Here is a 24,596-nt window from a genome sequence, read left to right as displayed (position 1 = left end):
ACATCAGGGCCATTGAAAGAGTCCCAGAAGGGGAAGAGGGATCCGGGTTCTACTCGCACCTCTTCTTAGTCCTTAAGAGCTCAGGGGGATGGAGGGCCATCCTGGACCTTAAGCTCCTGAATTCCAGGGAGGTATACCACAAATTTAAAATGGCCTCCCTAAAATCCATTCTGGAGGGTATTCGACCGGGCAACTTCCTAGCCTCTATCGACCTCACAGAGGCATACTTACACATCAGGATCGCCCCGGAACACCGTAAATTCCTCAGGTTTTCACATGAAGGGCAACATTTCCAATACTTCCCTTTGGGCTGGCATCAGCCCCCAGGACTTTCACCAAGATCCTAGCAGCAGCAGCCGGTCACCTACGCTCCCTCCCAGTCCATTTGTTTTGTTATTTGGATGACATCCTCGTCTTAGCCAGGTCTCCCGCCCTGGCTGAGCGAGACCTGAGAACCACCATAGACACCCTTAGGGCCCTGGGGTTTTCCATCAATTTGGAAAAGAGCCATCTGGTCCCTTCCACCAGGCTTCTTCACTTAGGGTCCATTATCGATTCGGTAGCTGGGGAGGTCTTCCTGTCCCAGGATCGCAAGGACAGCATCATTAAAATGATTCTTGAGGTTCGCAAGTTACGCTCTGTCCCTGTAGTTCTTCTTTCCAGGCTCCTGGGGAAGTTCATCTCGTGCATAGGAATCGTACCGTGGACCCGACTGCACGCCAGGGAGCTCCAGTGGTTCCTGCTACCTCACCAGAGAGCCGGGACAAGTGATGCTACCTTCAGGATCAGAGTGACCCCCCCAGGTACGGCTATCCCTCCGTTGGTGGCTCTCCCCAGCACTGAACAGAGGATGCCTCTTCAGAGAACCGACGAGGAGGATCCTCACCACAGACGCAAGTCTCTTCGGCTGGGGGGCCCACCTGGAGAATCAGATCGCCCAGGGCCGCTGGTCCCCATCAGATCTGTGAAACAACATCAACTGGCTGGAGCTCAGAGCCATCCATCTGGCCCTTCGACACTTCAGGGTCTTGGTAGCCAGTCAACACATCCTGGTTCTGACTGACAACGTAGCGGCCAAGGCGCACGTGAACCGACAGGGCGGCACCCACTCCAAGGCCCTTCGCGACGAGGCCCTGAGGTTGGGGAACTGGGCAGAGAGGCACCTTCAGTCCATAAAAGCCGAACACATCCCCGGAACGGACAACCATCAAGCAAACTGGCTCAGCAGGGAGACGGTGGACAACGGAGAGTGGCAGCTCCATCCCTCGATCTTCCGTCAGATCTGCGAGAGGTTCGGTCATCCGACGGTGGACCTCTTCACGACCCCGCAGAACGCACAGCTGCCAGAGTTCGTTTCGAGGTTTCTGACCAGGGGAGCCATGGACACGAACGTCCTTCGTTGCAGATGGCCACCAGGTCTTCTTTATGCCTTTCCCCCCCTTCCCCTCATTCCCGGGGTCCTGAGGAGGGTGGTGGCGGAGGGAGCGGAGATGATAATGGTGGCTCCCTTCTGGCCTCGTCGCCCCTGGTTGGCAGACCTCGTGGATCTGTCCACAGCTCCCCACTGGAGGATCCCAGTGGGGGTGCTGGCCCTCCGCCAGGGGTCTCTGGAGCATCCGAACCCGGAGTGGCTTCATCTGACCACCTGGCGATTGAGCGGGAACAATTAAGAGAGGCTCAATATTCCAAAAAGGTCATCAGAACTGTGGAGGCATCCAGGAGACAGCCCACCACGCACATCTACAACGCGTCTTGGGTGGCCTTTGCGGACTGGTGCTAAGCTAAGGGTCTCCGTTCAGCTGCCGCCTCGGTTCCACAGGTCCTGGACTTCCTCCAGGAGGGACACGAAAAGGGTCTAGCCACTAGCACGCTCAGGAGACAAGTCTCCGCCCTATCCACGGTCCTAGGGGGGGTGAATGCTCCTCCCTTGTCCCAACATCCGGTCCTAAAGCACTTCCTCAAAGGGGCGGCGAATCTGAAACCCTCAGTGGTCCATCGATTCCCCCCTGGGACCTTCCTACGGTCCTTCAGGCCCTCACCGAAGCCCCATTTGAGCCCCTGAGAGAGGTCTCATTTCAGCTCCTAACCCTCAAGGTTGTCTTCCTGGTCGCCATCACCTCAGCCAGGAAGTTTCTGAAATCAATGCCCTCTCCAGTAGGGCGGATCTCTGCACCTTCTTAGATAACCGGGTCATCCTCAGACTCGACCCCGCTTTCATGCCCAAGGTTAATTCCCCCTTTCACAGGGCTCTCGAGATTATTCTCCCGGACTTCTGTCCTCACCCCTCAGGTGACAGGGAGAAATTCTGGCATAAGCTGGATGTCAGGAGAGCCTTCAAATTTACCTCAGTTTTCGGGCAAATGGGCAATGTTAATGCCCATATGTAACTGCTCCCACACCAGCTTCTAGACATGCAGTTCAGATAAAACCAACTGACATTCTATAGATGCCATCTCCCACCAATGAGACTGGCTAAAATGTACCCGAACTTATCACCGGACTGTTGGAAATGTAGGCAAAATCAAGGAACGTATTACCACATGTGGTGGTTATTCCCAAAGGTTAACAATATTGGAATAGAATAAGAAAATGGCTCAAAGAAATTACTAAACAGCAAATACATATAACACTGGAATTATTTCTATTGGGAGTATCTACGAGGAAATATGACAAAAAACCCACAATATTTAATTATACATATCATAATGGCAGCGAGAATAACATATGCACAAAATTGGAAGAAGAGTAATATACCAAGAGAGGGTAATGTTATAATAAAAGTGTTAGAGTGTGCAGAGATGGACAAATTTACAAAAGAAAGAAAAGAAAAGGCAGAACCAGAATATTATATGTTATGGAACAAGTGGTACAAATGGCTAGAGGACAGGGGTAAAGCTTAAGAAAAGACTAAATGAAAAAGACACTGGAGTTAGAAATTAGCAATGTATATGTAGAGATGAACAAACATGTATAAATGGAATGAAGGATTGTAAATTAAGGAATGTATATAATAATATCATATGTATAGACAAAGTGAAAGAGAAATAAGGAGTGAAAAGTATGTTTACAATGGATCTATACTGAGGTGGAAAAGGAAAGAAAAAAATTGCAAAAAAATAGTTTTTTTAAATGCAATATATATATTAAAAAGAAAGAAATTTAGAAGCTACTTTGTTTCTTTTTCTTTCTTTGCCTTTGCATTTTTAGCCTTTAATTTCAAATCTCATCCCCCTTTACCCCCTACTTTATATTTTACTTTATTATATCTGCCATCTAGACCCAGGATAGCCTAATAGCCCTCTTTGTCTCTCTTTCCTTTAGGCCTCCCCAAATCTAACCACACAGCAAGAAGCAGAGCGCCAGACCATCCAATCATTGCGCCAGGGAGGTGCCTTGACAAGCAAGTTCCTCAGCATGTCATCTATTCCCAGTTGCCTTCTGGGGGTTGCTCTTGAGGGAGAGACCAATAATCATGGGCATGCTTCCTTGCTTCAACATGTCCTGCTTCTGGAACAAGCTCGGCAACAGAATACACTAATTGCTGGTGAGCAGGTCAAGTGAGAGTGTGCCCACAAGGGTTGGGCATGGTATAGAAATGTAGTACTCAACCATTGTTGCTTGGAACAGTTGAGAAACAAGGAGAAATGGAGTAGCAGGGACACCACTATATAGCATTCAATGGAAGTTAATAACATTTATTTTTTATCCTGTCCTAATTTTTTTAAAGAACTCAAGATGATGAACATTCCTAATACTCCTTCCTCCTATTTTCTCCACAACAGCAACCCTGTGAGGTGAATTAGGCTAAGAGAGAATGAGTGGCCCAAAGTCACCCAGTGGGCTTTCCTGCCTAAGGGAGAACAAAAACTTAAGTCTTAAGGCTCTAAATCTAGAACACTATAACTGCCATTATCCTGTATCTATCTTGGGCAGTGCTGATAATTAACGAAATGTGTATCGAAGATGGCTCCGCTTAGCTGTCAAAGGCAGCTCACTTATGAAGCATTTCATTCCTTTTTATTGGTTGTTCTCAGAAAAGGATAGCACATAATTCTTCTGAAACAGAATCATTTCATTAGGCTGCTGGTCAAAATGAGTAATTTCTGCTAAGTGAAATCGGGAATCAAACATTTAAAGTGATTATTTCTGGCAAAAGATCAAAAGTGTACAAAGAGGACAGGAAACAGAGCAAATGTGTGCCTCTAGATACCTGGAATATGTTTCAAAAACAAAGTACTTCAGAGAACTTAGCTGATGTTCTCACAATCAGCACATTAACATAGCAATCTCTAATATAATACAATCAAACAAAATTTCACCAAGGGCCTGCAGCAGAGGTGGGTTACTCCAGGTTTGGCCAAACCGGTAGTGGTAATCTGGCCTGGGTCGCAGAACCGTCAACGACCCAGGCTGGCCATGCTCCTGAACTAGTTCACCGGTCTATGTTGCCATTGCTGGCATCTTGTTTATAAGCTTTTAGTCTTTGCGCATTCACAGAACCATTTACAGCGAACTGCGCCTGCACGAATCATGTGCGAGAGAAGCGAGCAGTGCGTGAGCAAGTGAACCAGTACTGGTTCGCGTAAGAACCCATTCCTGGCCTGCAGTCTATGTAGCCCCATTGTTGTAGGGCTGAGTTCTGGAGAACAAGCAATAACAAGGTTTTTGAAAGTCTAAAAAAGAAAGGTGTCAGCAGAATTCTTTTTCTGAAGCTTGCTACAGCACTATAATGGAAACAGCTTTATCACTGAGTATTAATGATACTCTAATTGTATTAAAGGTCACTGCAGATGGTTACTACAGCCATGAAATTAAAAAACACTTGTTCCTTGAAAGAAAAGCTATGATAAATCTAGACAGTATTTAAAAAAACAGAGACATCAGCTTGCCAACAAAGGTTCATATAGTCAAAGCTATGGTTGTTCCAATAGTAATGTATGACTGCAAAAGTTGGTCCATAAGGAAGGCTGAGAGCTGAAGTATTGATGCTTTAGAATTGTGATGTTGGAGAAAACCCTTGAGAGTCCCTTGGAGTACAAGAAGATCAAAATCGGTCAACCCTACAGGAAACCAACCCTAAGTGTCATTTGGAAGAATGGATACTGAAACTGAAGCTCAAACACTTTGGCCCAAATGAGAAGAAGGACTGATTGGAAAAGACCATGATGTTGGGAAAGATTGAAAGCAAAAGGAGAAGCGTGCAAGCAGAGGGTGAAATAGTTAGACAGAATCATTGATTCAATGGGCCCGAGTTTGGGCACTGTCAGTGAGAAAGTGTAGGATAGGGAGGCCAGACATGCTACGAGATCACGAAGAGCCAGACATTGGGAACTGAACAATAACAAATTAATGATACTTAATACTAATTCAAGTAATCGGTATTACAACACTTAGAGAGGCTGCTTCAAAGTTTATCTACTTTATATTATCTACTTTGAATTGCTGAAATCAGGAAGATGGACACAATTTAATCTGTCAATGGTAAATCTGTATTTCATGAGGGCTGCATTTAATAGAGAACCGAGAGTCAACCAAAGTAGTCACTTTTATGATTATGACTTTGTGATTGACTGCAAGTGCAAATTATCAGCTAGTCATATCTTTCAGGTATCATAATTAGACACCAATCATGATAACCACCCTATCTGAAAATCCTAACTTTCTTCTTATAGGGAGCATTTATTGATTTGGGATTCTACCTCATGCCCACAGCTCTCCCAAAATGCTGGTGTTCTTATCTTCCTTCTTTTAACCACAATTGCATTTGTGGTAGAGGACTGATCAAAGGCCAGGTTATTTGTCCACCAGCCAAATATATGTTAATCTAAGGAAGACCTTTTTTCCTGTCTTATGCAGCAATGAAATGCTTCACAAATAGTAAAATAGCAATAAAGATTTTTGATGGATGGAAGCTTTCATTACTGGCCAGATGGCAAAACTTGCTGTAGCATCCAGAAAAGTGCAAGCAACTTTTCTTTCTGGAATTGCAGATTTGCAAAGGGGATGAATGTGAGCAACAGTTTCGTGCTTTGAAAACTAGCTTTTATAAATTTCAAAGCAGAAGACAAGACTTTCCTTAAAATAGATCTAGCAGAGAAGCAGATCCACCTGCCACCAAGATTTCTGATTCCCTCCAACCAGAAACCCCATGTTTTTTTGCTGTGAGACTTGTATGGAAACAGCTGGAAACATCCGAGGGCCGCAACGGAGGATCATCTTTGTGGGAAGAACCGGAAATGGGAAAAGTGCGATGGGAAACAACAATTCTGGGAAGCAAAGACTTTGAGTTTGGGCAGTCAGTTTGGGCAGTCAGTTCGGTCAGTAACAAGCATGGCAAAAGGAGGAGATTCAGCTGAATGACAGGAAGATTGTCCCTGTTGATTCTCCTGGCTTTTTCCACAACGACTGTTCAAAGATGATATTGCTGCAGAAGTGAGGAAATGCGTGAAGTTATGCTCCCTAGATCCTCATGTCATTCTGTAGGTGATGCGTCTTGGTTGTTTCTCCCAGGAGAATGAGGTGGCTTAATTGATCAAAGAGATTTTTGGCCTTAAAGCAGGAATTAAATGATCCTCTTGTTCACCGCAAAGAGGGTCTGGAAGATGAATCGCTTGAAAATATCATACCTGTCATAGGTAAAAATCTGAAGGAATATGTTGCTGAATGTGGCAACTGGTAACTGGCTTTCAACAACCAGGCTAAAAGGACAGAATGAAAGGCTCAGGTGGCCAAACTGATGACCATGATTGATCATTTGCAAGAACAGATATGATCCTTGTAACACAGAAGACATGATGAACTTCAACAAAAGACACAACCTCTGATCGCTTCCTTTCCATTAGAAACCAGAAAATCTCTCTAAATGAGCTTCGGCTCCCAAGGTGGCAACTATGCCAAAGGTTACTGTCAAGTTTCATAAGGGGATGTTGCTATTGCAACTATTGTCACTTCTCAGCTTCCAGATTGCAAAACGTGCTTGTAGCATCCAGAAAAGTGCAAGCAACTTTTCTTTCTGGAATTGCAGATTTGCAAAGGGGATGAATGTGAGCAACAGTTTTGTCCTTTAAAACTAGTTTTTATAAATTTCAGGGTAATTAAAAGAAGAATTTGGCCCTTTTTTAAGATTTTATTTTGGGTATTTCAATGCCAAGATTTGTGGCATTGTTTTTCATTTTATTACACTTTTTCTCCTATAGAAGCCTCCATAATTAAACAGGAAGGCTGTTTCAAAAGAGGAGGTGAAAGTTTTCCTTCCCTGGTCCTTCCACTTTCTCACTGAAGACAAAGCAGAAGACAAGGCTTTCATTAAAGAGCTAGCAGAGAAGCAGATCCACCTGCCACCAGGATTTCTGATTCCTTCCAACCAGAAACTCCACGTTTTCTGCTGTGAGACTTGTCTGGAAACAGCTGGAAACATCCGAGGGCATCAACGGACGACCGTCTTTGTGGGAAGAACCGGAAATGGGAAAAGTGCAATGGGAAACAACAATTCTGGGAAGCAAAGACTTTGAGTTTGGGCAGTCAGTTCGGTCAGTAACAAGCATGGCAAAAGGAGGAGATTCAGCTGAATGACAGAAAGATTGTCCCTGTTGATTCTCCTGGCTTTTTCCACAACGACTGTTCAAAGATGATATTGCTGCAGAAGTGAGGAAATGCGTGAAGATATGCTCCCTAGATCCTCATGTCATTCTGTAGGTGATGCGTCTTGGTTGTTTCTCCCAGGAGAATGAGGTGGCTTAATTGATCAAAGAGATTTTTGGCCTTAAAGCAGGAATTACATGATCCTCTTGTTCACCCGCAAAGAGGGTCTGGAAGAAGAATCACTTGAAAATATCATACCTGTCGTCATAGGTAAAATCTGAAGGAATATGTTGCTGAATGTGGCAACTGGTAACTGGCTTTCAACAACCAGGCTAAAGGGACAGAATGAGGTGGTTCAATTGATCAAAGAGATTTTTGGCCTTAAAGCCAGAAATTAAATGATCCTCTTGTTCACCCGCAAAGAGGGTCTGGAAAATGAATCGCTTGAAAATATCATACCTGTCATAGGTAAAAATCTGAAGGAATATGTTGCTGAATGTGGCAACTGGTAACTGGCTTTCAACAACCAGGCTAAAAGGACAGAATGAAAGGCTTAGGTGGCCAAAATGATGACCATGATTGATCATTTGCGAGAACAGATATGATCCTTGTAACACAGAAGACATGATGAACTTCAACAAAAGACACAACCTCTGATCGCTTCCTTTCCATTAGAAACCAGAAAATCTCTCTAAATGAGCTTCGGCTCCCAAGGTGGCAACTATGCCAAAGGCTACTGTCAAGTTTCATAAGGGGATGTTGCTATTGCAACTATTGTCACTTCTCAGCTTCCAGATTGCAAAACGTGCTTGTAGCATCCAGAAAAGTGCAAGCAACTTTTCTTTCTGGAATTGCAGATTTGCAAAGGGGGTGAAGTGAGCAACAGTTTTGTGCTTTAAAAACTAGTTTTTATAAATTTCAGGGTACTTAAAGAAGAATTTGGCCCTTTTTTAGATTTTATTTTGGGTATTTCAATGCCAAGATTTATGGCATTGTTTTCATTTTATTACACTTTTTCTCCTATAGAGGCCTCCATAATTAAACAGGAAGGCTGTTTCAAAAGAGGAGGTGAAAGTTTTCCTTCCCTGGTCCTTCCACTTTCGTTTTCTCAACGCACTGAAGACAAAGCAGAAGACAAGGCTTCATTAAAGAGTTAGCAGAGAAGCAGATCCACCTGCCACCAGGATTTCTGATTCCTTCCAACCAGAAACTCCATGTTTTGTGCTGTGAGACTTGTCTGGAAACAGCTGGAAACATCCGAGGGCCTCAACGGACGACCGTCTTTGTGGGAAGAACCGGAAATGGGAAAAGTGCGATGGGAAACAACAATTCTGGGAAGCAAAGACTTTGAGTTTGGGCAGTCAGTTCAGTCAGTAACAAGCATGGCAAAAGGAGGAGATTCAGCTGAATGACAGGAAGATTGTCCCTGTTGATTCTCCTGACTTTTTCCACAACGACTGTTCAAAGATGATATTGCTGCAGAAGTGAGGAAATGCGTGAAGATATGCTCCCTAGATCCTCATGTCATTCTGTAGGTGATGCGTCTTGGTTGTTTCTCCCAGGAGAATGAGGTGACTCAATTGATCAAAGAGATTTTTGGCCTTAAAGCCAGGAATTACATGATCCTCTTGTTCACCCGCAAAGTGGGTCTGGAAGAAGAATCACTTGAAAATATCATACCTGTCATAGGTAAAAATCTGAAGGAATATGTTGCTGAATGTGGCAACTGGTAACTGGCTTTCAACAACCAGGCTAAAGGGACAGAATGAGGTGGTTCAATTGATCAAAGAGATTTTTGGCCTTAAAGCCAGGAATTACATGATCCTCTTGTTCACCCGCAAAGAGGGTCTGGAAAATGAATCGCTTGAAAATATCAAACCTGTCATAGGTAAAAATCTGAAGGAATATGTTGCTGAATGTGGCAACTGGTAACTGGCTTTCAACAACCAGGCTAAAGGGACAGAATGAGGTGGTTCAATTGATCAAAGAGATTTTTGGCCTTAAAGCCAGGAATTACATGATCCTCTTGTTCACCCGCAAAGTGGGTCTGGAAGAAGAATCACTTGAAAATATCATACCTGTCATAGGTAAAAATCTGAAGGAATATGTTGCTGAATGTGGCAACTGGTAACTGGCTTTCAACAACCAGGCTAAAAGGACAGAATGAAAGGCTCAGGTGGCCAAACTGATGACCATGATTGATCATTTGCGAGAACAGATATGATCCTTGTAACACAGAAGACATGATGAACTTCAACAAAAGACACAACCTCTGATCGCTTCCTTTCCATTAGAAACCAGAAAATCTCTCTAAATGAGCTTCGGCTCCCAAGGTGGCAACTATGCCAAAGGCTACAGTCAAGTTTCATAAGGGGATGTTGCTATTGCAACTATTGTCACTTCTCAGCTTCCAGATTGCAAAACGTGCTTGTAGCATCCAGAAGAGTGCAAGCAACTTTTCTTTCTGGAATTGCAGATTTGCAAAGGGGGTGAAGTGAGCAACAGTTTTGTGCTTTAAAAACTAGTTTTTATAAATTTCAGGGTACTTAAAGAAGAATTTGGCCATTTTTTAGATTTTATTTTGGGTATTTCAATGCCAAGATTTATGGCATTATTTTTCATTTTATTACACTTTTTCTCCTATAGAGGCCTCCATAATTAAACAGGAAGGCTGTTTCAAAAGAGGAGGTGAAAGTTTTCCTTCCCTGGTCCTTCCACTTTCGTTTTCTCAATGCACTGAAGACAAAGCAGAAGACAAGGCTTCATTAAAGAGTTAGCAGAGAAGCAGATCCACCTGCCACCAGGATTTCTGATTCCTTCCAACCAGAAACTCCATGTTTTGTGCTGTGAGACTTGTCTGGAAACAGCTGGAAACATCCGAGGGCCTCAACGGACAACCGTCTTTGTGGGAAGAACCGGAAATGGGAAAAGTGCGATGGGAAACAACAATTCTGGGAAGCAAAGACTTTGAGTTTGGGCAGTCAGTTCAGTCAGTAACAAGCATGGCAAAAGGAGGAGATTCAGCTGAATGACAGAAAGATTGTCCCTCTTGATTCTCCTGGCTTTTTCCACAACGACTGTTCAAAGACGACATTGCTGCAGAAGTGAGGAAATGCGTGAAGATATGCTCCCTAGATCCTCATGTCATTCTGTAGGTGATGCGTCTTGGTTGTTTCTCCCAGGAGAATGAGGTGACTCAATTGATCAAAGAGATTTTTGGCCTTAAAGCCAGGAATTACATGATCCTCTTGTTCACCCGCAAAGTGGGTCTGGAAGAAGAATCACTTGAAAATATCATACCTGTCATAGGTAAAAATCTGAAGGAATATGTTGCTGAATGTGGCAACTGGTAACTGGCTTTCAACAACCAGGCTAAAGGGACAGAATGAGGTGGTTCAATTGATCAAAGAGATTTTTGGCCTTAAAGCCAGGAATTACATGATCCTCTTGTTCACCCGCAAAGAGGGTCTGGAAAATGAATCGCTTGAAAATATCAAACCTGTCATAGGTAAAAATCTGAAGGAATATGTTGCTGAATGTGGCAACTGATAACTGGCTTTCAACAACCAGGCTAAAGGGACAGAATGAGTGGTTCAATTGATCAAAGCGATTTTTGGCCTTAAAGCCGGGAATTACATGATCCTCTTGTTCACCCGCAAAGAGGGTCTGGAAAATGAATCGCTTGAAAATATCAAACCTGTCATAGGTAAAAATCTGAAGGAATATGTTGCTGAATGTGGCAACTGGTAACTGGCTTTCAACAACCAGGCTAAAGGGACAGAATGAGGTGGTTCAATTGATCAAAGAGATTTTTGGCCTTAAAGCCAGGAATTACATGATCCTCTTGTTCACCCGCAAAGTGGGTCTGGAAGAAGAATCACTTGAAAATATCATACCTGTCATAGGTAAAAATCTGAAGGAATATGTTGCTGAATGTGGCAACTGGTAACTGGCTTTCAACAACCAGGCTAAAAGGACAGAATGAAAGGCTCAGGTGGCCAAACTGATGACCATGATTGATCATTTGCGAGAACAGATATGATCCTTGTAACACAGAAGACATGATGAACTTCAACAAAAGACACAACCTCTGATCGCTTCCTTTCCATTAGAAACCAGAAAATCTCTCTAAATGAGCTTCGGCTCCCAAGGTGGCAACTATGCCAAAGGCTACTGTCAAGTTTCATAAGGGGATGTTGCTATTGCAACTATTGTCACTTCTCAGCTTCCAGATTGCAATACGTGCTTGTAGCATCCAGAAAAGTGCAAGCAACTTTTCTTTCTGGAATTGCAGATTTGCAAAGGGGGTGAAGTGAGCAACAGTTTTGTGCTTTAAAAACTAGTTTTTATAAATTTCAGGGTAATTAAAAGAAGAATTTGGCCCCTTTTTTAGATTTTATTTTGGGTATTTCAATGCCAAGATTTATGGCATTGTTTTTCATTTTATTACACTTTTTCTCCTATAGAAGCCTCCATAATTAAACAGGAAGGCTGTTTCAAAAGAGGAGGTGAAAGTTTTCCTTCCCTGGTCCTTCCACTTTCGTTTTCTCAATGCACTGAAGACAAAGCAGAAGACAAGGCTTTCATTAAAGAGCTAGCAGAGAAGCAGATCCACCTGCCACCAGGATTTCTGATTCCTTCCAACCAGAAACTCCATGTTTTGTGCTGTGAGACTTGTCTGGAAACAGCTGGAAACATCCGAGGGCCTCAACGGACAACCGTCTTTGTGGGAAGAACCGGAAATGGGAAAAGTGCGATGGGAAACAACAATTCTGGGAAGCAAAGACTTTGAGTTTGGGCAGTCAGTTCAGTCAGTAACAAGCATGGCAAAAGGAGGAGATTCAGCTGAATGACAGGAAGATTGTCCCTGTTGATTCTCCTGGCTTTTTCCACAACGACTGTTCAAAGATGATATTGCTGCACGTGAAGATATGCTCCCTAGATCCTCATGTCATTCTGTAGGTGATGCGTCTTGGTTGTTTCTCCCAGGAGAATGAGGTGGCTCAATTGATCAAAGAGATTTTTGGCCTTAAAGCAGGAATTACATGATCCTCTTGTTCACCCGCAAAGAGGGTCTGGAAGAGGAATCACTTGAAAATATCATACCTGTCGTCATAGGTAAAATCTGAAGGAATATGTTGCTGAATGTGGCAACTGGTAACTGGCTTTCAACAACCAGGCTAAAGGGACAGAATGAGGTGGTTCAATTGATCAAAGAGATTTTTGGCTTTAAAGCCAGGAATTACATGATCCTCTTGTGCACCCACAAAGAGGGTCTGGAAGAGGAATCACTTGAAAATATCATATCTGTCATAGACGATTATCAATGCATCTTTGCAGGAGGGTTTTTTCCCCCAACCATTAAAGGAAGCTGTGGGTGAGACTCCTCCTCAAGAAGCCTTCCCTGGACCCAGCTGTTTTGAAAAACTATCATCCCGTCTCCAACCTTCCAACGCTTCAACTCCGACGGACCTTGAAAGAAACGGATTATCTAGACTCCTGTCAATCTGGTTTCAGGCCCGGATACAGCACGGAAACTGCTTTGATCGCCCTGACCGATGATCTCTTGCAGGCTAGGGATAGAGGACATTCCTCTATCCTGGTGCTCCTTGACCTCTCAGCGGCCTTTGATACCCATCGACCATGGTATGCTTCGGCAATGCCTGGGGGAGGTGGGAGTGAGAGGCACCATATTGCGGTGATTCTCCTCTTACCTTTCTGACAGGTCGCAGTTGGTGTTGGTCAGGGGGCAGAGGTTGACCCCTAGGCCCCTCGAGTGAGATGTGCCACAGGGTTCGGTCCTGTCCCCCCTCCTATTTAACATCTACATGAAGCCGCTGGGTGAGATCATGCGGGATGCACTTCTAACGGTCACTCATGCCCTTGTCACCTCGAGGCTGGATTATTGTAACACGCTCTACATGGGGCTACCCTTGAAAAGCATTCAGAGACTGCAGTTAGTTCAGAATGCGGCCACGCGGGTGATAGTGGGTGTGCCGAGGTACACCCATGTTACACCTATCTATCCTCCGTGAGCTGCACTGGCTGCCTATTGCTCTCCGGACTCAATTCAAGGTGTTGGTTATCACCTTTAAAGCCCTACATGGCTTAGGGCCAGGATACCTTTGAGACCACCTGCTGACACATACCTCCCAGCGACCAGTAAGATCCCATAGATTGGGCCTCCTTCGGGTGCCGTGAGCCATACAATGTTGGCTGGCGGGCCCTTGGAGAACAGCCTTCTCGATGGCTGCTCCGACTCTTTGGAACCAGCTCCCCCCGGAAATCCGGACCATACCCATTCTGATGGCCTTCAGGAAAGCCATAAAAACTTGGCTGTTCTGGCAGGCTTGGGACTGTTGACCTCACTATTGAGGTCCAGCCTTGACTAAAATTGAATTTATGATGGATGATTGTTGTTTTAAATTGTATTGTTTTATATTTTTTATATTCTGTTTGTAAGCCGCCCGGAGTCCATTCGGCATATAAAAGTTTTAAATAAAAAATTAATAAATAAGGTAAAAATCTGAAGGAATATGTTGCTGAATGTGGCAACTGGTAACTGGCTTTCAACAACCAGGCTAAAGGGACAGAATGAAAGGCTCAGGTGGCCAAACTGATGACCATGATTGATCATCTGCAAGAACAGATATGATCCTTGTAACACAGAAGACATGATGAACTTCAACAAAATACACAACCTCTGATTGCTTCCTTTCCATCAGAAACCAGAAAATCTCTCTAAATGAGCTTTGGCTCCCAAGGTGGCAACTATGCCAAAGGCTACTGTCAAGTTTCATAAGGGGATGTTGCTATTGCAACTATTGTCACTTCTCAGCTTCCAAAAAATTATGTGCGATGGGAAGGGGGAGATAGAACCTAGGTTTCGTATATTCCAGAACCAAGGACACTTCAGCAGGTGTTTACCAGACTTTCTCACAACAATATCAGGAGGCTCCATTGGAACCTGTTTCAATAGGGGGAGGCAGAACCTGAACTTGAATTATGTCTATGTAGCTCTGCATGGGAATTAGCTAGATCTGGTTTTCCCCTCATCTTTTTTCATTTTGGTGACAAACCAGAATATGAAACTTGTGAAATCCTTTTACTAATATTTCCATGTAAAAAAATATGAATCTAGTTACATGGCTTATGGCTTTTTTTATTTTTAAATGAAATGTGATGCAATATTTTACAAGTGTCTTCCCAATAAAGCCTGGTCTCTTCATTCCAGTTCCTCTGCATGGCCAATCCCCTCTAGTGACAGGAGAACGCATCCCCTCCAACCTACGCACTGTAAGCAAGTTGCCTCGACATCGTCCATTGAGCCGCACCCAATCGTCCCCACTGCCTCAGAGCCCCCAAGCATTGCAACACTTGGTTGTGCAGCAGCAGCACCAACATTTCCTGGAGAAGCAGAAACAGCAGCAGATTCAGCTGGGAAAGGTAGGCAAAGGAAGTTGTGACCCAGGCAAACATTTATGCACTCTATTTAGACATGAATCCATGTTCTCTGATATCCCAAGCTAAAGAAGTATATGATCAAAAGCAAAGCTCTCTCCCCCACCCCCCTTCTGTTGTCATTCAGCATGCTCCAAGCTACCTGGAGCTGCTGAAATCTTCCAGCTACTGTCAACCTGTTTAAAATAGGATAATTGAGTAGTATATGTATTTTTCTCATTTCCACTTTAATCTGTAAGCGGCTAAGGGGACTAGAAATGAAGCTCAAAGAATCAAAGTCACCAGAGCAGGAAAACTATGTATTTACTGTAGCTTTCCTACCCCCACACTTCGACCTCAGAATTACTAGGCAATTAAAATGCCAGCAGTTTTTCCTTTTTAATTTTTTTCCTCTCTTGCAGATAATCACTAAGACTGGTGAGTTGCCACGGCCACCTACCACACATCCTGAAGAAACAGAAGAGGAATTGACAGAACAACAGGAATCTTTGGGGCTTGGTTTGGGCTTGGGCCAGGGGCCCTTTGTGCTGGATGGGTCAATAGAAAATGAGGGCACCCAGGATGGCTTGGATGAACAAGAGGAGGATGAGGAAGAAGAAAAGAGGGCAGCCAAAGAGCAAGGCTGTCTCCAGATGAATGATGAAGACGGAGTTAATAGGCTGGAAGAAGAACAGGAGGTTGAGGAGGTGGGAGTTACTTACAGGCAGGTGAGGCCTCTCTTAAAATAAGGTGTCATTAAAATCTCTACTGAAGTCACAGGAAAGAAGTGGTTAAAACTCCAAAAGGCTTCTCTTCTTCAAGACCAGATGCAGTATGGGAGGGGAGGCATTTATGTTCATCTGTTCATTTCCTCAGCAAGATAGCAAAGCATGTATGTATGAGAGCAAAGAACCTCTCTATGAATTATGAGACTTTGTGGCCTTGACATATGCAAAGATGTGAGATTCAAATTTGCTTAGCATAACATACATGTTTAGGCATGGAAATTAATTCCTGAGCTAGCAAGGAAAACGAATACCCCCCCCCCCTTCAGTATGAGAAGATTCAATAGAGGAAGTGAAATTCCATTATTTAACAGTTGTGGATGGCGTCTCCATTTTGGCAACACTGTTGACCAACAGTGGCATGGAAGAAGAGGGTAGAAAAGAATGGAAATAGCAAAGAAATAATGATTCTAAAAACCGTAGGGGGCATAAAGGCAGGAAGAATATTTGGGTTATTTATGATAGATGCCCCAAGAAATATGGCTGCCATGCTATTTCTTGATATTTTTTATAGTAAAGTAGAAAAAGCCCCAGAAGAGCGCAAAAGAGAGGTATGCTCCATTTGAATGATTAGTCATATTGCTTGGACACAAATATCAAGTAAAGAAAAGTATAGCATGCTTTTAAAACTAAAAACAAGCTTTTATAAAGGGAAAAGAATATTGCAGATAGTGGCAGCAGTTCCACTGGAGAGCAAACATATCAATCCCCCCATTGTTTGCTACTGCCTCTTGAGAAAGACTGAATCGAAGTAAGAAGAATAATATAGTTATGGAAGAATAGAGAAAGAGGTGCTTCATAGCACAGGGAAGGTGTATTATAAGGAACTGTTAAGTTTGAAGAACTAGTTGAATGACTGTATCTCTTGCTTCCCATTCTTCATCCCCATTCATCTTAGATAATGGAGCTCCAAAAGGGAAAGTGACTCATCTCCTGCATTACAGTCATCTTTTCTGTCTCTCTTATCCTTGGTTTCTGAGCATACTTCTGGCTTCTGAACGTCATCCTTGATTATGAGTCATTTGTCTTCCTCTTCGTTCTGTTCATTTAAAAATTTCATCAGTTCCTTATTAGAATGTGTGTTTGGCAAAGAAATAAAAACCCTTTCCTCCAGACGAAGGGTCAGCAAAGAAATCAGAATTGATTGAAAAAAGTTCAAAAATAAAGTATCTCATAGGAATATTGAGGGGTAGCTTAGGACTCATCATGCATAATATGGCATGGATGCTATTGTTAAAATGGATGCCACATATTTGGAAAATTCTTGATTTGAGTTTACTATGGAATCCTATATTTAATCAGTCAAGCATAGAACACACCACCAGTCAAACACCAGTCAAACACCAAGTATGATTCATGTCTATCATTTCCCCACATATTCAAGCTCCGTTTCCCCCCAGTGTCATCCCATAATCAATTACAGAAGATAACCATATTTGAAAATCTTGACAGTAATGTAGAATTTGCAGCCCATTGATGCTGCTGAGAGAAGATTTGTTCTCCCATTGCTACTGGCAGAGAAATTAATCTTCCTCTGTGGGTTTCAGAAACAATTGAAAGGGAGGGCAGTAGATCAGGATAAACAAATACTTCTTTTCACTTCCTATACTTCCTGATGAGTAATGTTTTGTGCTTGCCATGCCTATGGGATTCAAGGCAACAGGAAGCACATCTGGGTCAGATTTGGAAGTAAGCAAAACACACAGAAACAACACATGCACTTCTCTCTGCTACTTTCCTCTCATTCTTCCACCTTATCAGAAGTTTCTTAGGGAAGGGGCAGTACATCCTTGCTTGAGAGCTAAACTAAAAATAATAATAATGAACTTTTCTAATTAACCTGGCCAACTTGGTAAGATTAGTCTACATCTTTAGAACTTGCTATAAGGTATGATTGATACCAGCCATAAAGCTGTCTAAAATAAAATTTCAGTTCTTTTATGATTCAGAAATCTAGTGTTTTTAACTACACAGTTCTCCTTGGACTATGCAAGTTATTTTGAGACAACTGTGCTGTAAAATTTCATGAAATAACTCTACAAAATTAGCTATGTTTTACTTTTTGGAAGCATTCTGAGCTCAGTGATTCAAGCTTAGAAAAGATTACTTCCAGGCTTAACTAGTTTTTTGAATGCTTCAGCTGTCCATTTTATACTCAAAACAGAACATTTTATGAAATTTCACTTTAAAATGTTTCAGAATGATATGCTTTGTACCATCCTAGCTGTGTATGTACTTGGATGAATCATAAATACATGGACAAGTAAACAAAAAAGCAACTGTCAATAAGCATTAGCTTCCTCATAAATACTATATGTTGGGCTAAATAAGGCAGTTTTTAAAAAGCTGATGAAATACTGAAGTAATCTTTTGATCTGTTTTTCTTTTTGTTTCTCTCTTGCTACTATTCCTATGAAATGTACAGGTATTCGCTGATGCGCATCAACTAAGATCTCTGCAGCTCTATCAAACTCCCCTGAGCATCAGCACTGTACCCCATCAAGCCCTTAGCCGTACCCAGTCTTCACCTGCTAGCACTAGTCTGAAGAACAGTACACCTGAGCCATTGGTCCATCACCTTTTCACTACAGGTAGGCGAAGAACTTCTTTTCCTGGAGCATGGAAAACAGAGATTATTGTCTTGCTGGGCATGAACAAGCTGCTTAGAAAGTGCATCTCCTACCCTGAAAGTTTCTTTCTCAGATATGCAAGAGATTCTGCAAATGTTCTCCTTTATTATCACAGCCAGTCCCTAGTGTCCAGGAACTAAATATTGTCTCTGCATTATTCTTTAATTTAGAACACAACAGGATTTTATCTTGAATCTCAGTCAGTTTGGTTCATTGAGAAAAGATTGCCAGTTTGGTAGTTTTAAGTGGACTTGTTAAGGCAGCTGTCAATCACAAAATTTAAAAACTTAAATAAAATTATATGTTAATCAGCATCAAAAGCATGTAGAAAGAAATACTTCTCTAGCATCTTTCTTAAAGTTGCCAGAATATAGGCCAAATGTAACTCAGAGAGATTTCAAGTTCGGAACAATGCAATGCTCTTTCCGATGCCAGATATGGAAGCTTCTGTGATAAGGGAGGCTTCTGCAAATTTTAATGGCTGGAGAGGTTTATAACTAGAGGGGCAATCCCTCAGACAATTTTGAAAGGCTTTAAAAATAGTGCCATCAGTAAAAGCCAGTGAATACTTGGAAAACACTGCAAATCATGTGATTCCTTCACTTTGCCCAGTTTATTCATTTAGCTAATGCAAATGCTTTTTAGATACTTGATTTAGATATTTGATACTTGATTTTAGATACTTTTAATCCATGCATTATTTTTTTTCAACTTCAGGTCCTTTGTGGTTTGTTGGACAACCTGTTTGGTATAGTAGTTAAGGTATCAGTGTAAAAACTGAGAGACCATGAGTTCTGATCCTGCTTTAGGCACAAAGCCAGCTGAGTTACCTCGGGCCAGACACATTTTTTCTCAGACTTAGCAAGATTTCAGAAATGGTTTGCCATTGCTGTCTTATCAGAAAAACCTTAGGAGTTAATCCATCCAGTTGCCATATGTTAACAACTGACTTAAAAGTACAGGGGGAGGGGAGTAGTTTATTGATTGCTATGTGCCATTTGAATAGGCAGGGTTAATGGGGGAAAAAAGATATAATTTAAATTGACATTAAATCTCTCTCCTTATATGTTTTATTATTTTCTCTCTTGTTGCATTTGGCCGCAGTCTTTGAAGACGGTATGGCCAATGTGGGGTCTCAGGATAGATTATGCATGCTAGTGTATAGAATCTGTCTGAGAACCTCATCAAGGTCACAGGGATTCTTAACAAATAAAAATAATGTGATAGCCACAAACTCCTGCTTTTTTTTAGAGAGAATGGTTAATCGCTGTGTTAAAAAAAAGAGAGAGAAAGAAAAGTCAGGATAGTAGAAGCCATGCTGGCTAGCTGATGCAAAGCAATCATAGGAGTTTGCCATCTACTAAATTGTTGCTTTATAATTCAACACACCCATGATGGCAGTAATTTTGTGACACAATAGTGTCTTTAGCATGCCAGCAGAATCCCAAATATGCTAACTGTCCATAAAAGTCTGGACAGGATTTCGGTTGCCTTTTATTTTTTTCTCCTTCCTTTTGTGCTCCTTTCCCACCTTCTCACAGGTGTTGTTTATGACACGTTCATGCTGAAACACCAATGTACATGTGGAAACACTAATGTTCACCCAGAACATGCTGGGAGGATCCAAAGTATTTGGTCCAGACTACAAGAGACAGGATTGCTAACCAAGTGCGAGGTGAGAAATCTTAGAGTGGAACCTTTCCCCCAGCAGCTAGTAAGACAGCTTCCAAAGCCATGCTGAAAAAATAGCTGCATTTGGGGAAATGATTTTATCAGCAGAGGAAGGCCTATCCTGGAATATCTAAGCTTTCTGGAATCATAAAATATAAGAAATACAAATATAGATGAGCCCACATTATCAGGCACTTGACAGAGTTTGTTCTGTTTCTTGAGTCCTAATAAATTTGCTAAGCTTTAAATTGCTGCAAGAATGTCCAATTTTGCTACCACTTAATTTATTTTTTTGGAAACAAGCCACAGAGAAAAGATGGTTTAAAAAAAACAAAGATATGTAAAGCATACCTATCAGTCTGTATTTCCAACACAAAAGAGAAAACCAAAGAAAGTGAAATTCTGAAAACAAAAGCCACTCTGATTACAGGTTACTGTACTACAACTCCCAGCAGCCCAAGCCAGTTTGCATGGTTTCGTAAAGTGCTGGAATTTTTGCTTCAGAAACACATTATAAAACCTCAGATTTCCCTATCATAACCTGCAATACTTTGAGACTTCATAGAATCAGGATTTCTTCAGCAAGGTCAAGGTCAGTCCACTCCAGGGAATGTCAACACACTTGATACCTAGCCTGAAAACAAATAGCCAATGTACAAATTGAAAGCTCATATTCCTGCATGAAAAACAGTTCCATATACATCTTTCCTCAGTGCCATTCCATTAATTTTCAAGTACTACAGTTTGTTACATTTTTCATGCAGGAATGTGTATTGACTTTATAAAAGTGTTGACTCCCCCCCCCCCTCCCCATTTGAGATGAAAATGCCCAAGTGGAAGGAAAGGCAAGAAGAAGACATACCTTAGGAAGATGGATAAATTTGGTTATGGAAGTAATGAAACATTGGAAGACCCAAAGGATCAGATTAGGAACAGAACAGCATGGAGAAAATGTAATTGCTAAGAGTCAGTGACTTAATGTCTAGTAATTATTATAACTATCAGACAATAATTGGGGAAACATTTTAAAAAATATGCAATTCCAAACACAGCTACTACTTTGATGTGAATTGACTTTGAACCTTGGTCCATATATATAGTTTTATTGAGGTTTTATTAATTTTAACATTTTTCAGTAATCCTTCTAGCTTCACTCTAAAAAAAGGCAGATAAGGAATTAAAATGTAGGCTCTGTCATATTCTTTGGGAAAATTTTTAAAAAAAGATTTATTCTGAGAAAAAACAATAAGGGGGATAAGAGATTAAACTGATTTTATCAACTGAGAAGATAATTTGCTTTCTAGAGGCATATGCATTTTCTTTCTTGAATTCACCTTGCTTTTGTGGTTAATTCACATATTTCTCTAGGAAACTTAGATTCAGCTACAACTACAAACGTCCCCAATCTGGCCACTTCCCAGATGTGCTGACTTTAATTCCAAGATTTCTCAGCAAACAGAAATTACATGCAACCTGGGGTACTTTGGGAGTCAATGACCATACAGCTTAAAGCTGCTGATATTGGGGAAGGAAGGCTACCTTAGTAGCAAGTGAATGCTTTCCATACCGATTTCAGGGACTGAAATCTGTTGAGAGATGGTAATGAGCTCTAGAGATGAAAATATCTCTGGTAATAAAAGATAAAAAAAAATCTTTGCCTGAAACTTTGGCTGCTGGCAGTCAAAAAAAAGCTCTATTTTGGCAAATGGACCAGTTATCTGACTTAATGCAAGACAGTACAAATGATCTTACAATTGTTGTAGATAAATATTCCAAGGGTCATGCCATTATCAAAGCACTTGTCAAGGAAGATTTCCTGCAAGTATTTCAGAGAAAGCCTAGTGAGGCACAAAGGGAATTCAATTATAGGGTTGGCAGTGCTTTTGCCTGTATATGTGTGCTATGCCATGGGTTTTACACAAAAAACAAAGCCTGACCAGAATAAAGAGGCAGCCCAAAAAGAAAGCCTTTGTTCTGAAGCCAGAACAAAAAATTCATTTTTCCATAAAATAATTTCATTTTGAACAATATTAAAGTGATACTTGATTTTTGCCTTTGAAGGAAATTACCAAGCTTATGAATTTTGATTGCAATGTTGACATGGGCCTTAAGCCATTCATGAATGCTCTGGAAGGTGAAGTTGAAGATTTGTCCACCGTTCATCTGAAATGAACTATTGGAAAGGCTGGAATGGAGAAAAGCTTAATAGTTAAACCAAATTTAGATATTTAGCTTGAAAATAATATAAAATGAATAAACCTTACTACCAAAGCATAGACACAAGTATAAAACATCTGTGTTTTATAGGAGAATCTAGTACTAGACTGAATTCTTGTTAAAAATCCTTTCAAAGTTCATATTTCAATTTTTCTGTCTAATGTCTTCACCTATTTTTTATTACTTAGAGAATCCGAGGTCGAAAGGCAACATTGGATGAAATCCAAGCTGTCCATTCAGAACATCACACATTACTATATGGAACAAGCCCCTTGAACAGGCAAAAACTTGACAACAAGAAATTACTAGGTAATTTAATATAATGTCTGATAAAGTCTGTCTTTTCAAACTTCTGTATCAGATAGGAAAACTTTTGGTGGCAAGGGACTGTATTTTCCAGCAGTGGGAGGTGGGATGAGTGAAGCAGTGAATGGGAAGAGTCCCAATTTTAAGGGGAAGTTATATAGAAGTTAAGGGAAAGGGCTCTTTGATCTATGATCTAAAGAAGTAATGGAATGTAAAGTTGCTCAGTTGAATCCTGTATTTATAAAGATTATGAAAAATGTGAGGGAAAGGAATTAATCTTATATAGAATGTAACTGGTATATATGTGGCATTTATACCCTCTTTTCTCTTCTTTGTTTCTCCTCTAAGGTCCCCTTAGTCAGAAGATGTATGCTGTCCTCCCGTGTGGTGGAATCGGGGTGAGTGAAATATGGTTGCCAGGAAGATCATATGGCAGGAAATGAAAGCCTCCCATATTCCAGCTTAAAAGTTTAATTTCTGCTATACAATTTATTTAATTTCTGGGAATAAGGGTTCACGTCAGTAGCAAGAGATGTAGTTTTCATCTGTGATGGGGCATGACCCTCCTCGAAAGCCTGTAGAGCTGCAATATGAAACCTGGAGGACAAAAGATTGAGTTTGATATAAGATGGTTCTCTATATAATATTTTAATTGCATCTTCTTGATCTTTTCATGTATCCTTGAATTGTACTGAAATGGCTTTAAAAATCATTCCTTTTGGGTTTGTTGTTTCTTATCTTCCTCCTACATGCTATTGAATACTCACAAGAATCCTATAAAGCAATTATCTATTGCCTGCAAGCAATAAAGTTATGAATGAGGCCTCAGCTGCATCTCTCATTTCTTTCTATTATTTTTTTTAATGGAATATATATCCTGCCTTTTTATCCATGCAGCACTCAAGACAGCTCAAATACAAATTATAAAATATGAAAATTAAAATGGTAAAACTAGAGTAAACATCAATATTATTAAATCGATTTTATTAACAAGTTGCGGCAGTGTGATGGCTCAGCAGTTAAAATGTTGGGCTTGTCAGCCATGCAAAGGAGTAGGCTCTCATCCTCACCCCATCTCATGCCCACCTAAAGTTTTATAACATGCAAATACGAGTAGATAAATGGGTACCATTTATCTACTTGCATTTGTGACATCCTGCTGGCGACTGCAGAAATGTCTTCGGACAGCGCTGGCTCAACGAACTTGAAATGAAGAAGAGCACTGCCCCATACGGTTGGCAAGAACTAATGGAGTAAAATCCACAGGGACTCCTGATGGAAAGGGGGCATCTTTGTCACTTTCCTGAATCCTGTGTGCACTCCATTGTACTCGTAGTAGTTTTATTTTTATTTTATTTTGTTTACAAAATTATAGGCTTCCCTTCTTACCTCAAGGTAACTCTGGATGGCTTGTTTGCATAGGAAGAAAAGCCCACAAAAGACAGTCTGCACACAAATCTTCTCATTACAGCATCATCCCTATTACCTGTCAAATAGCAAGTGGTTACTTCCCTCATCTCCTATAGCCTTTCCTAGATAGGACAAAATCTACTGCATTTTGAATGTGAAGTAGTGGTTAAACTGTTGGCCTAGAAATGAGGAAATCCCAGTTCTGTGATTTAGCTACAGAAGGAGGACTCAATCACTCTTCTGACCCCACCTTGCAGGGTTATTGGGGGGGAGGGAATAGAAGGAACAAGTATTGTGTATGAATTTCTAAGCTAAAAGCAATATGGCAATCAAAGAAGGAAATAATCAGGCCAGCTTTTGAAACTTCTGTGACCTATAATAAACTTTCATGGCAGGTTGACAGTGACACAGTGTGGAATGAGATGCATTCATCCAGTGCAGTCCGCATGGCTGTTGGCTGTTTGCTGGAGCTGGCCTTTAAAGTTGCATCAGGGGAACTTAAGGTAAATTATTCTTTGAATCCATTGACAGAAAGTGCATTAAAAGTGATTGTGCT

The 24,596-nt window shown here is 41.5% G+C and overlaps 1 protein-coding gene and 2 pseudogenes across 6 annotated transcripts in view; all 3 read left to right on the top strand.

Moving 5' to 3' along the window:
- The window catches only part of HDAC5 (histone deacetylase 5), a 162,465-nt gene that overhangs the window by 120,656 nt on the left and 17,213 nt on the right, over window positions 1-24,596 (top strand). For all 6 annotated transcript variants that reach the window (XM_087713641.1, XM_087713640.1, XM_087713643.1 and 3 more), the window contains 8 exons: window positions 3,322-3,544; window positions 14,816-15,027; window positions 15,444-15,749; window positions 18,232-18,397; window positions 19,978-20,111; window positions 22,513-22,633; window positions 22,979-23,028; window positions 24,436-24,543. In XM_087713641.1, coding sequence (XP_087569767.1) covers window positions 3,322-3,544; window positions 14,816-15,027; window positions 15,444-15,749; window positions 18,232-18,397; window positions 19,978-20,111; window positions 22,513-22,633; window positions 22,979-23,028; window positions 24,436-24,543 — 1,320 coding nt within the window. The remainder of the gene's footprint in view (window positions 1-3,321; window positions 3,545-14,815; window positions 15,028-15,443; window positions 15,750-18,231; window positions 18,398-19,977; window positions 20,112-22,512; window positions 22,634-22,978; window positions 23,029-24,435; window positions 24,544-24,596) is intronic.
- Window positions 6,149-6,824, top strand: LOC148046016 (GTPase IMAP family member 9-like; annotated as a pseudogene).
- On the top strand, window positions 7,779-9,350 carry LOC148046015 (GTPase IMAP family member 9-like; annotated as a pseudogene).

Source organism: Thamnophis sirtalis, unplaced genomic scaffold (assembly GCF_051295495.1).
Source record: "Thamnophis sirtalis isolate CommonGarterSnake01/CBP01778 unplaced genomic scaffold, rThaSir2_p1.2 scaffold_4, whole genome shotgun sequence".
NCBI classification, from domain to species: Eukaryota; Metazoa; Chordata; class Lepidosauria; order Squamata; family Natricidae; genus Thamnophis; species Thamnophis sirtalis.
Note: the sequence above shows the minus strand (reverse complement) of the source record. Positions and strands in the feature narration are given on the sequence as shown.